Source organism: Myotis lucifugus, unplaced genomic scaffold (genome assembly GCF_000147115.1).
Source record: "Myotis lucifugus unplaced genomic scaffold, Myoluc2.0 scaffold_14, whole genome shotgun sequence".
NCBI classification, from domain to species: Eukaryota; Metazoa; Chordata; class Mammalia; order Chiroptera; family Vespertilionidae; genus Myotis; species Myotis lucifugus.
In genome coordinates, this window is record NW_005871062.1 from 392,831 (window position 1) to 406,825 (window position 13,995).

The window sequence follows — 13,995 nt, forward strand, 5'->3', positions numbered from 1 at the left end:
TGCCTGATCCAGGACACCCTTCAGGGCAAACCAGCCGACCCCAGGCCTCTATCCTATATAGTAAAAGGGTAATATGCCTCCCAGCACCGGGATCAGCGGAGCCGCGAGGCCTCCTGGCACCAGATCAGCATGACAGGGTGCAGCGCCCAAACCCCCTGATCGCCCTGCGGCTCTGTGTGTGACAGGGTGTGGCGTCCCAACCCCCTGATCGGCCCTGCTGTGTGTGTGACAGGGGGTGGCGCCCCAACCCCCCCCCCACGGGCCCTGCTGTGTGTGTGACGGGGTAGAGCCATAACCTCCCCATCGGCCCTGCCCTGAGTGTGACAGTGGTGGCGCCCCAACCCCCTGATCGGCCCTGCTCTGTGTGACAGGGGGCGGTGCCCTAACTCCCCTATCGGCCCTACTCTGTGCGTGACAGGGAGGAGCTCCCCAACCCCCTGATGGGCCCTGCTGTGTGCATGACAGGGGGGGGGGCAGTGCCCCAACCCCCTGATTGGCCCTGCTCTGTGCATCACAGGGGGTGGTGCGCAACCTCCCCATTGACCCTGCCTTGAGTGTGACAGGGGGCGGTGCCCCAACCCCCCAATCAGCCCTACCCTGAGCGTGACTGATGGTGGCATCGCAACCTCCCAATCCGCCCTGCTCTGTGCATGACAGGGGGCAGCGCCCCAACTACCCAATCAGCCCTGCTCTGAGCCCGACCAGGGGCTGCACCTAGGGATTGGGCCTGCCCTCTGCCACCCAGGAGCAGGCCTAAGCCAGCAGGTCGTTATCTCCCGAGGGGTCCCAGACTGCGAGAGGGCACAGGCCGGGCTAAGGGACCCCCCCCTTCCCCCCTGAGTGCACAAATTTTTGTGCACCGGGCCTCTAGTTGAAGATAAAAGCAAAATATAAATTCTTTTGTTTCCTCAATGATCACTGCAACATTCCATACTAAGCAATGAACTTAATGCCCTCCGTGTCACTTTATCTAGATTGAAATCTACTGTTTGTTTTAGTATTCTGACCATTTTACCTAATTCCCAGTACATTTTCAGTTTTAAGAATCTTTATACTGTCCTTATTAGTGTCATACTACTATATTTATAACGGTTACATACAACAACAAAAATTCTTATTGTGTCCTTTCCTCCCACATTAGGATTTTCTATCATAATAGTGCCAGTTTTTTTCTTGAAACTGTGTAGCACACTCGAAATTTTAAAGAAAAATTACCAATAGGCTAAGTTCTGCATAAAGTAACTTTCAACCACTATCTTATTTCATTCATTATTTCAGTAATGAGAATCAGCACTAGCACCTACAAAAACCTGATAGATTATTTCACAGCCAATTTCATGATGGCAAACCCTTCTTAATAGGGTTCAGGATCAAGACCCTTCATACTTTGCCATCATTTCCTAACAAGCACCCTAAACAGCAGGTATATATCATGAACTTTCCTGCAGTTTTACAGTTTCCTCTGATAATCATTCTCCTACTGTATTTTCCTCAGTAACTGCCTTATCCTATGAATTGGGATCTTGCACACATCCTTCATTCAACACCTTGTTCAAGAGTCAATTTTCTCTTTTCAGAATACTCCAAGAATTTCATTTCTCTATTTTTCATGTTACATTATACTGTGCTATAACTATCCTATCTAATAAAGAGGGAATATGTTAATTGACCCTCACACCCTTGCAAAGATGGCGGTGCCCACAGCCAATAAGGAGGGAAAATGCTAATTCTGCCCCACCCTCAAAGATGGCAGTGCCCACAGCCACAAGATAGCTGGCAGGGGAGGGCAGCTGGGGGCAACGGAGCTGGAACGGGAAGGCAGTTGGGGGTGACCAGGCCGGCAGGGGAAGGCAGTTGGGGGCGATAGGGCCGGCAGGGGAGCAGTTAGGCTTCGATCGAGCTGGCAAGGGAGTGGTTAGGGGATAATCAGGCTGGCAGGCAGAAGTGGTTAGGGGCAATCAGGCAGGCAGGCAGGCGAGTGGTTGGAAGCCAGCAGTCCTAGATTGTGAGAGGGATCCCAGATTGGAGAGGGTGCAGGCTGGGCTGAGGGACACCCCCCCCTCAGTGCACGAATTTTGTGCACCGGGCCTCTAGTCTATAATAAAAGCATAATTAGACCCGACATCCTTCCAGACGAAGCCGGGGCTGCAAGGGAAGCCCGGATCCTGGGTACCTGCAGGCAGCCGGAGGGAAGCCCAGGTCCCAGGTGCCAGAGGGAAGCCGGTGCCGGCAGCGGGGCGGGGAAGGAAGGTATACTCTTGCACGAATTTTGTGCATCAGACCTCTAGTCTCATCATAAAAACACAAAGCTACTAGACCAGATGTTTAATAAATGTTTGATGAATGCATTTATTGTTTGATAAACCAAACTACTATTCTAGCAGTTAATTTTTTTAAAAAGTACCTATTAAATTAACCTTATTTTTTAGCTTTCATAAGAACTGTTAAGAATAAAATAGTGCATAACTTACTTTGCACTCAGATCATTACTATCCAAAGATAATTTTTCAAATTACAAAAACAATTCATATACTGAATTCCATGTACAGTATAATAGTTACTTGCTTGCTTCATTGCTTCATTCCAAACTATAATACTATAAAGTGGAAAAGCTCCCTATATTAGTTTTTTTTAAAGATATATTCTATTGATTTTTTACAAAGAGGAAAGGAGAGGGATAGGGAGCCAGAAACATCGATGAGAGAGAAACATCGATCAGCTGCCTCCTGCACACTCCCCACTGGGGATGTGCCCGCAACCAAGGTACATGCCCTTGACCGGAACCGAACCCGGGACCCCTGAGTCCGCAGGCCGACGCTCTATCCACTGAGCCAAACCGGACAGGGCAGTTTTTTTTTTATAAGAGGCTACTAATCTGATAACTGACAGCGTAACTAAAATAAAAGATATCTCATTGTGGAACTTCCTAAAACATTTGTGCTGGTTCTCAAAAAAATTAAAAACAACAACATTAAAACTTATCTTATGTCAAAACAAAAGTTTTTTTTTAAATATTTGATTTTCTAATAAAGTTAAAAGGACCCTAACCATTTTCCTATTACCCACACACTCCTAGTCTATCTCAATCCTTAAATAATTATTTTTTGAGGTACCTGCCACAGTAACCTATGCATGAAATAGGAAAAGCAGGAAGAAATTCCCCAAACAGGGCAGCTTTACTAATTTTTAAATTATAACTGTATCAGTATATAGCCTGTCAAATGTATCAAAAACTTTGAGAAAGTTCATATGCTTCTGACCAAGTAATGTGACTCCTAGAAAATAAACTCTAAGGCAGCGGTTCTCAACCTGTGGGTCGAGACCCCTTTGGCTGTCGAACGACCCTTTCACAGGGGTCACCTAAGACCATCCTGCATATCAGATATTTACATTACGATTCATAACAGTAGCAACATTACAGTTATGAAGTAGCAACGAAAATAATTTTATGGTTGGGTCACAACATGAGGAACTGTATTTAAAGGGCCAGAAGGTTGAGAACCACTGCCTAAGGAAATAAACCAAACACTTTTTATGTCCAAAGATTATTTACTGCAGCCTTCTTTACAAAACATAGTAAAAATGGAAATAACAAACAGCAAAGACCAGAAATGTTCATCAAATTATGGTACAAATATACCATGTAATATTTCTGAAGTTTTAAAAATTTTAACATAGAAAAATGTGTATAACAAGTTTATAATAGGAAAAAAGGCTTCGGGTTTAATTTCTAAAATGTCTAGAAATTCTGGATAACAAAATCTTGTTTGGAATACTGCTTTATTTGCCTAGAGTGAGCATTTTATGCAACAGCAGAGAACTGAGGCTACATCATATATTACTTAAATTTTTATTTATCGATTTGAGAGAGAGATTTTTTTTGTTGCTCTATTTATTTATGCTTTCATGTATGTTCCCTGACTGGGGATTGAACCTATAACCTTGGAGTATGGAGACAACACTCTAAACAACTGTGCAACTTGGCCTGGGCTCATCCATCATATTTTAAGAGGCTATATAAAATACTTCATGCTTGCTGGCTCATTGTCTGCTTGTGCCAGAAGCTGCATACTTATGAAAATAACTACCAAAATACCAAGAAATTGTGGAGTAGTTGGGTGTGTGCAAACTGGCTTTGCATAGTTTGTAACAATCAGAATGACCAGAAATTCAAAACATCAGAAACAAAAGATACATACCTGGCAGGGGTTTTCAAATAAAGTAAGAAATAGTTTATATTATTTCAGTCAAGAGAAACAGGCATAGGCTGATAAGAACAGCATATAAAGCAAGCAGGAGTGATCAGAGTTCAATTGTTTTAAGGTTCTTATGTTATTTAGAATGAGGGTAAGCGATATTTATTGTGATTTTTCTGAAATTAAAAATGTGTATTAAAACTTCCAGGATAGCCATTAAAGGAAAAGAAGCAGAATAAAAAACTTCTAGGCTAATAAGAAAAGAATGAGATGAGAAAATATAATCTAAAATAAGACATGAAAGAAGTGTCTCCTATGTTTAAAGATTAAAAAGCGTATTTCTAAGTAACTCATAAGACAAACAAAAAAAACCATAAAGAAAATGTTAGATGACAAAAAACATTACATATTAAAATTGGGAGGATACAGCTAAAGTGCTATGTAAAAGAAAATTTACAAACTCAAATACTATTAGAAAAGACTGATAATGCAATAAACAACCTATTTAAGAAACTAGAACAAAAAGCCAAACTGAAATAAACTCAAAGAAAGCAGGAAATAAAAAAATAACACAATAAAAAAGAGAAAAGGAGAACTGTGTCCCTCATTTAGTCTCCCAAGAAAAGATCAAGAGTGCTTCAATCAAACACAATCTTCTATTGGTATGTAGATTATCCACACATTTATATTTATATATCTACATAAACAGGTGTATATATGTATGCATACGTATGTAGGAAAACAAGGGGGTGAGATGGCAGCACAGGAGGAGGGACACAAGAGAACGTTTTCCAAAAAGGGATGGTTCTTTGAAAACAACCACTTGGAAAATAATCTTGGTGTTGCCCACAAAAATGTGTATACACAATCTATGTTTTTAACAGCACTTTTTATACTGGTAATAAACACCTCAATGTTCATCAAAAGTAAGATAAATTATAGTATATTTACAAAATAGAAAACTAGAACAATGAAAATAATGAGTCTCAGAATATACATAATGTTAAGCAAAAAGTGCAAGCTGAGATTATATACAGTATAATTCTAATTGTATAAAGTTCAAGATAGGCAAAATAAATAATACACTGATCAGAGATCTAAATATGTGATAGACTTTTATAAGAAACCAGGATTGTGGTTATTTCTGAGAGGGAAGGCAAGGTAATGGGATCAGGTAAAGCCACATACTGAACTTCAAAGAAACTGTTAATGTTTTTTCTGTACCTAGTAATACTTAAAATAAGTGTTCAAAAATATTTCAGTGTGTGGTATTTGAATTATAATAGTTATTTCCTTCGTAGGAATTTTTAAGCTTAAAGGTAGTATCCCTGATAAAATTCATTTATAAAATATATCTTTAAAAATGTTCTTAGAATGCTAATAAATATTATAAAATTCCCTATAACTACAAAACCAGGAAAATCAAGGAGAAGGAAAACCTATGTGAAAGAATAGTTCTTTCTGAGCATGAGCTATACTAGTAACGTAAGTAATATATAATTCATAGCAACAAAATGATCTTACCTTTATTGGTGAAATATGAGAATGAGAAACAAATCCATGGACATTCTCAATTTCTGACAGGTTTTTCTCTGAAATATGAACCAATTCTGGACCTATCACCTCATTAGCGATTTGTGGGGAAATGTGCTCTTGAGGAGGTGTATCTTCATCCCGATACCGGTATTTCTGTAAAGTAAAGAAAATTGTTAAATATGAAGAGGTCCTGAGAAGCAAAGTGAATTCAATTAAATCACAGTTTTCATAACTAGCAAATACTCAATAATATTTAACTGTATGAAATGTATTTTATGGCTTAACACACAGAGTCTGAGAGAAATTGGCCTCCGTTTTAAAGTCATGCCAACATTTAAATGAAATTATTAGATTAAAAATAGTTCAGATTCTGAAAAGATGGAGTAGCAGGAAGCCCCAGGAATCTGTCTCTGTACCTACATAACAACTGCACAGGCAGACTATGATGTAACTATTTTGGAAATGTGGAGTCTGTTAAAGGCTTATAACTTCCAGGGGAAAACTTGGATGATAAATTGAGGTTAATTTTGGTCAACTTCACCACTTCTATTCAACATAGTAATAGAAGTCGCAACCAGAACAATAAGGCAAGAAAAAGAATTGAAAGGCATCCAAATTGACAAGGAAAAAGTAAAACAATCTGTTTGTAGATGACATGATTTTATGTAGAGAAAATCCTAAAGACTTGGCAAAAACAGTTAGAACTAATGAATTCAGCAAAGTAACAGAATACAAAGTCAATACACAAAAATAAGTTGCATTTCTGTACACAAACAATCTAAAAAGAAAATGACAAAAACAATTCCATTTACAACAGCATTGGAGCAAATAAAATAATTAGAAATGAACTTAAACCAACAAGGTGAAAGACTTGTACAATGAAAACTATAAAACTGCTGAGAGAAATTAAAGATGACAGAAATAATGGAAACACATCCCACATTCATGGATTAGAAGACTTCATATTGTTAAGATGTCAATAGTACTCAAAGCAATTTACAGGTTCTAATCAATCCCTATCAAAATCTCAATGACATTATTTTCACAGAAACAGAAAAACCCAATTTAAAATTCATTTGGAATCTCAAGGGATCTGAATAGTCAAAATAATCATGAAAAAGAACAGAGCTGGAAAACACAAATTTCCTCATCTCAAAACTTGATTACAAAGCTGTAAAGTAAACCCTCACATTTATGCTAAAAAAAAAAAAAAAAAATTGGCAAGGGTGCTAAGACCATTCACTAAGGAAAAGACAGTCTTCAACAAATGTTGCTGGGAAAACTGGATATCCACATGCAAAAGAATGAAGTTGGACTCTTACCTAGCACCACATACAAAGATCAATTCAAAATGGATCAAGGATCTGAATGTAAGATGTAAAACAATAAGACTCTTAGAAGAAAACATAGTACAAAAACTCTACGATGTTGTGTTTGGCCATGAATTCTTAAACACGACACCAAAGACATAGGTAACAACAACAACAAGACAAACTGTACTATAGAAAAAAACTTTTAAAAATTGCACATCAAAAGACACTATCCACAGAGTAAAAAGGCAACCCACAGAATGGGGAAAATTATTTGCAAATCATATACCTGACAAGGTATGAATATCCAGAATATATAGAGAACTCCTGAAACTCAACAACCAAAATCAAACACACAATTCAAAAATGCCAAAGTGCTTGAATAGACATTTCCCCAAATTAGATATACAAATGGCCAATGAGCACAGGAAAAGATGTTCAACATTACTAATCATTAGGAAAATGCAAATCAAAACTACAATGAGATACCATCCATACCCATTAGGAGGGCACCTATCAAAATAACAGAAAACAAGTATTGGTGAGGATGTGGAGAAACTAAAACCTTTGTGTACTGTTGGTAGGAATATAAAATAGTATGTCAGTTCCTCAAAAAATTAAAATACAATTACCATATTATCCAGCAATTTTAAATCTGGGTATATATACCCCAAAGAATTGGAAACAGGGTCTTGAAGATTATATATATATCAATAAATAAATGTAAGACCTAAAACAATAAGACTCTTAGAAGAAATAGTAGTACAAAAACTCTATGATGTTGTGTTTGGCCATGTTCATAGCAGCATTAGTCACAATAGCTAATACATGGAAGAAACCCAAGTGTCCATCAACAGATGAATGGATAAACAAAATGTGGTATATACATACAATGAAAATTATTCAGCCTTAAGGAAGGAAATTCTGCACTATGTTACAACATGGGTGAACCTTACGGGCATTATTCTAAGTGAAATAAGCCAGTCATAAAAAGAAATAATTTATTATTCCACTCATATGAGGTACTTAGAGTAGTCAAAATCATAAAGACAGAAAGTATAATGATGGTTGGTAGAGGTTGGAGGAGGGCAAAATTTTGAGTTATTGTTTACAGGTATAGAGTTTCAGTTTTACAAGTTGAAAGAGTTTTGGTGATGGATGGTGGTAATGGCTGCACAACAATGTGAATGTATTTAATACCACTGAACTGTAGACTTAAAAATGGTTAAGCTGGTAATTTTATGCTATGTGTATTTTACCACAATTTTAAAAAAAGAAATTTAAAACCCTGAATATTTATTTGTCTATTTCTTCCCCAATGTTAGCTGAACACTGTATCTCTAAAGATACAGTTGTTTAAGTGAAGTAAATATGAAAAGCTAAAGTTGTTCTGGTTTTCTTATTCATTTAATTTGTACACAAATGAAAAAAATTCAGCCTTTTCAAATCTAATTAAAAATTAGTCTATTAAATAACATTATTTATCTTTTATCTACAAAAGAATCCCTTTCTTGCTGTCTCTCATACATACATATAATTCTATGCAACCTATCTTCAAAAGATTAACATAAGAAAACTAACTCTATCTCACACCATACATAAAAGTAAAAGATAGTATAAGATCTGGAAAAAAAATTAAAGTGCATGTTTCTCAAATCAGTCAGATGGGGAATATGTATGCATAAACACAAAACCAAACAAATGAATGTACATATGTAATTTGGGGGGTTCTGAAAGGACTTACAACAAAAAATGGTTCATTCTGAAAAAGAAAAATCCCTAAAAAATTATATATATAATTAGACTTTGATCCTTTTTAGTCCTTATAATTATTGAAAACCCCAAGGCGGTTGACCTGGTTTCCTAGTAAAATCACTCCATTCTCATCGTGTCATTTAATGTGGTTCTTTGGCTTCTGTATTTCTGCAAATTGGCAGCTGAATGAATTAGCAGTTTGATCAGTCTCATGTTCAATCCTTTTGACAAGACAATATGGTACTGTGTTCTTTAATCAAGAAGCACATAATATCCGGTTATTTCTTTTTAAAAAAATAAATCTTTATTGCTGGAAGTATTACATGTCCTTTTTTCCCCCACTGACCCCCTCCAGCCTGCCCCTGCCCCCAGACCCTCACCGCCTCATTGTCTGTGTCCATGGGCCATGCATATATGCATACAAAGTCCTTGATTGATTACTTCCCACCTACCCTCCCCCGCCTTCCCTCGGGGATTCTGCACTCTGTTCCATGCTTCCAGGTCTCTGGATCCATTCTGTTCATCAATTTTTTTTTGTTACTTAGATTCCACATGAGTGAGATCATGTGATGCTTGTCTTTCTTTGACTGACTTATTTCATGTAGCATGAAACTCTCCAGGTCCCTTCATGCTATCTCAAAGGGTAAGAGATTCTTCTTTTTTATTGCTGCATAGTATTCCATGGTATAAATGTACCACAGCTTTTTTATCTACTCATCTACTGATGGGCACTTGGGCTGTTTCCAGGTCTTAGCTATTGTAAATTGTGCTGCTATGAACACAGGGGTGCATACATTCTTTCTGATTGGTGTTTTGGGTTTCTTAGGATATATTCCTAGAAGTAGGATCACTGGGGCAAATGGCAGATGCATATTTAATTTTCTGAGGAAACTCCATACTGTTTTTCATAATGGCTGCACCAGACTGCATTCCCACCAGCAGTGTACTAGGGTTCCCTTTTCTCCACATCCTCACCAGCACTTGTCGTTTGCTGATCTGTTGATGGTAGCCATTCTGACAGGTGTGAGGTGATACCTCATTGTCATTTTAATTTGCATTTCTCTGATGATCAGTGATTTTGGGCATTTTCTCATATGTCCCTTGGCCATCTGTATGTCCACTTTGGAGAAGGGTCTATTTAGGTCCTTTGCCCATTTTTAAATTGGACTGTTTGTCTTCCTTCTGTTAAGTTATATGAGTTCCTTATATATTTTGGATATTAACACTTTATTAGATGTATCATTGCCAAATATGTTCTCCCATACAGTGGGCTCCCTTTTCGTTTTGTTTATGGTTTCTTTTGTTATGCAGAAGCTTTTTATTTTGATATAATCCTATTTGTTTAGGAAACTAAATCCTACTTAGTTTCCTTTGCCTTAGGACCGTGGTCGGCAAACTCATTAGTCAACAGAGCCAAATATCAACAGTACAGAGATTGGAATTTCTTTTGAGAGCCAAATTTTTTAAACTTAAACTATTTAGGTAGGTACATTGTTATTAACTTAATTAGGGTACTCCTAGGGCTTAGGAAGAGCCACACTCAAGGGGCCAAAGAGCCGCATGTGGCTTGCGAGCCGCATTTTACCGACCACTGCCTTAGGAGATGTATCTGTAAACATATTGCTAGCAAAGAGAGATGTTTGAGATTTTGCTGCCTATGGTTTCTTCTAGGATTTTCATGGTTTCACAACTTACATTTAAGTCTTTTATCCATTTTGAGTTTATTCTTGTGTATGGTGTAAGTTGGTGGTCTAGTTTCATTTTTTTGCATGTGTCTGTCAAATTTTCCCAACACCATTTATTGAAGATGGTTATTTCTTTTTGTGATGCTAGCAGCTCTCGATACTCAATGACTAAATCAATTCATTCACTGGGTATTACAAAATGGTGACAAACTAATTCTATTAGTTTGTTTTAATTTATTAAATGGGTCCTATATAATAAAGAGGCAATATGCAAATTAACCCTCACACCCTCACAAGATGGCTGCCTACAACCAGGCCGGCAGGGAGGTTAGTGTGGGATGACCAAACGACTGAATAAGCAGGCTGTGTGGGGCAATCAGGCCGGCAGAGGGATTAGTGTGGGATGACCAAATGACTGAACAGAAGGCTGCATGGGGTGACCAGGCCAGCACGGGGGTTAGTGAGGGATGACCAAACGACTGAATAGCAGGCTGCGTGGGGCAACCAGACCTGCAGGGGGGGGCAGTTGGGGGTGATTAGGCTGGCAGGGGGGGAGCAGTGAGAGGCAACTAGGCCAGTGGGGGGGCAGTTAGGGGTGATCAGGTTGGCAGAGGGGGGCAGTTGGGGGCAAGCAGGCCGGCAGGGGGGGCAGTTAGGGGCGATCAGGCCAGTGGGGGGACAGTTTGGGGCAACCAGGCAGGTGAGTGATTAGGAGCCAGTGTTCCAGGATTGTGAGAGGGACATCCCACAAGGGGTCCCAGATTGGAGAGGGTGCAGGCTGGGCTGAGGGGGACCCCTCCCCCCGCACGAATTTTGTGCACCGGGCCTCTAGTACATATATAAAGAGACATTTCTCTTCACCTATAATTTGGTTGCCTAGTGGTATGATTAACACATGAACGAACAGGAAAAGTACTTGATTTTGTCCCCCTTTTTTAACACCAGTTTTCAAGATAGATAAAAATTGGTTCCTTATCATCTTCCTAAGGTTTTTATATACCTAATCAATGCAATCCTGATAAAAATCCAATCCCCACCTCCAGAAAATGACAAGCTAATCCTTATATTCATATGAAGCTGCAAAAGACCCAGAATAGTTTAAAACAATCTTGAAACAGAACAGCGAAGTATAAGACTCGTACTTCCCAATTTCAAAACCTTCCACAAAGCTACATTAATCAAAACTGTGATACTATCATAGGATAGACATATATGAATGAAATAGACTTAAGAGCCCAGAATGTAATATATCTTTACATTTATGGTCAACTGACTTTTCAACATGGCTGCTAAAACAATTTAATAAAGAAAGAATAGTCTTTCCAATAACTGATGCTGAGACAATTGGATGCAAAAGAATTAAATTAAATTAGATCCCTTCTGACACTATACAGGGTATGGCAAAAGTATGTTCACAGTTGTTCATATGGAAAATAATACAATAAATTAAATAACACAAGAATAAAATCTGTGCTCTGCATGCTCACAACTGTAAATCTACCTTCGCCCCATCCTGTATATAAAAATTACTTCAAAATGAATCAAGATCTAAATATAAGAGCTAAATTATAAATCTCTTACAAGAAAACGTAAGTGAAAATCTTTGTGACCTTGCATTAAGCAATGGTTTCTTAAGTAAGACATCTATAGCACACGCAACCAAAGGGGGAAAAAAGATAAATTTGATTTCATATAAATAACTTTTGTTTATCAAAGGACACTATCAAGAAAGAAAAAAGGTTATGTACAAGGGAACTCCTATAAGACTGTCAGCTGATTTCCTAACAGAAACTTTGCAGATCAGAAGGGATTGGTATGAAATATTCAGCGATGAAAAGCAGACCTACAACCAAGATCAGTCTACCCAGAAAGGCTATCACGTAGAATTGAAGAAGAGATAAAGAGCTTACATTTCTCTAAAGAGAATATCAGGTGGCCAATAGATGATATATGAAAAGATGAGAAATGTCACCAATCATCAAAGAAATGCATATTAAAAACACAATGAGGTATCACCTGATATCTGACAGAATGGCTATAATAAAAAAAATCAAGTGTTGGTGAGGATGTGGAGAAAAGGGAACCCTTGTAAACTGTTTGTGGGATTGCAGATTGTGCAGCCACTATGGAAAACAGTATGGAGGTTCCTCCAAAAATTAAAAATAGAACTGCTCTATGACTCAGCAATTCCACTTCTGTTATCTGTAAGCATCCAAAACACAAATTCAAAGATATATATACATCCTGAAATAATATATACATCCTGCAGCATTGTTAACAATAGCCAAGATATGGAAATAACCTCACTGTCCATCAATAGGCAACTGGATAAAGATGATGTGGTACATACATACAATGGAATATTACTTGGCCATAAAAATGAAATTTTACCATTTGCCACATCATGGATGGACCTAGAAGATATTATGCTAAGTGAAATAAGTCAGACAGATAAAGACAAAAATACCCTATGATTTTATTTGTATGTAGAATCTAAAATAAACAAACAAACAAACAGGTGGGAAGGCAGTTGAGGGCTGGGTGAAAAAGGTGAACGGATGAAGAAGCACAAATTGGAAGTTATAAAATAGTCATGGGATAGTAAAGTACAACATAGAGAATATAGTCAATAAATTGTAATAACTATGTATGGTGTCAGGTGGGTACTAGTATAAGTTATATAAATGTCTAACCACTATACTGTATACCTGAAACTAATATAATATTGAATGTCAACTGTAATAGAATTTTTAAATTTTTAAATAAAGTCCATACATTTTGTGTATGAACAGTCCTCCTACACACACACACACACACACACACACACACACACACACACAAATTTAAGAAGAACTCTGAGAACTGGAGGATATACTTAGTAGATATCCTGGTGAAAAAAAGCCCATCAAGTTACCAGCACAACTAATAGATAAAAATCCACATCAGTGTACTTTACCTTCAAATTTCAAATCAACAAGATAAAGAAAAGACTAAAAGCTTTCAAAGAGAAAAAAAGCAGATTAACTTCAAAGAATGAGATAAACAGAATGGCTGCCACAGGAACACTGGAAGAAGATGACAATGGAATTAAAGCCTTTATAATATGATAGATGGTGATTTCCAACCCAGAGTTCTATACCCAAACTCTCAGTCAACTGTGAGAGCAGAATAAAGACATTTTCAGAATGCTAGATCTTAAAAACTTATCTCCCATGCACTCTACTAGTAGATTGGGAATTACAAAATAGTCATGGGGATATAAAATACAGTATAGGAAATGTAGTTAGTACTATTGTAATAACTATATATGGTGCCAATTGGATACTGGAAATTTCAGGGGAACACTTTGAAAAGTATATGATTATCTAACCACTATGCTGTACACCTGAAACTAATACAATATTGAATGTAAACTGTAATTGAAAAATTAAAAAAATACATTTATGTCCACATAAAAATTTGTACATAAAGGTTCATAGCATCTTTATTCACAATACTCCAAAACTATTAACA

General features: G+C 37.6%; 1 protein-coding gene across 12 annotated transcripts in view; it reads right to left on the reverse strand.

Annotated features, from left to right (window-relative positions):
• The window catches only part of DLG1 (discs large MAGUK scaffold protein 1), a 286,228-nt gene that overhangs the window by 184,045 nt on the left and 88,188 nt on the right, over window positions 1–13,995 (reverse strand). For all 12 annotated transcript variants that reach the window (XM_023750530.1, XM_023750533.1, XM_023750534.1 and 9 more), the window contains exon 5: window positions 5,721–5,885. In XM_023750530.1, coding sequence (XP_023606298.1) covers window positions 5,721–5,885 — 165 coding nt within the window. The remainder of the gene's footprint in view (window positions 1–5,720; window positions 5,886–13,995) is intronic.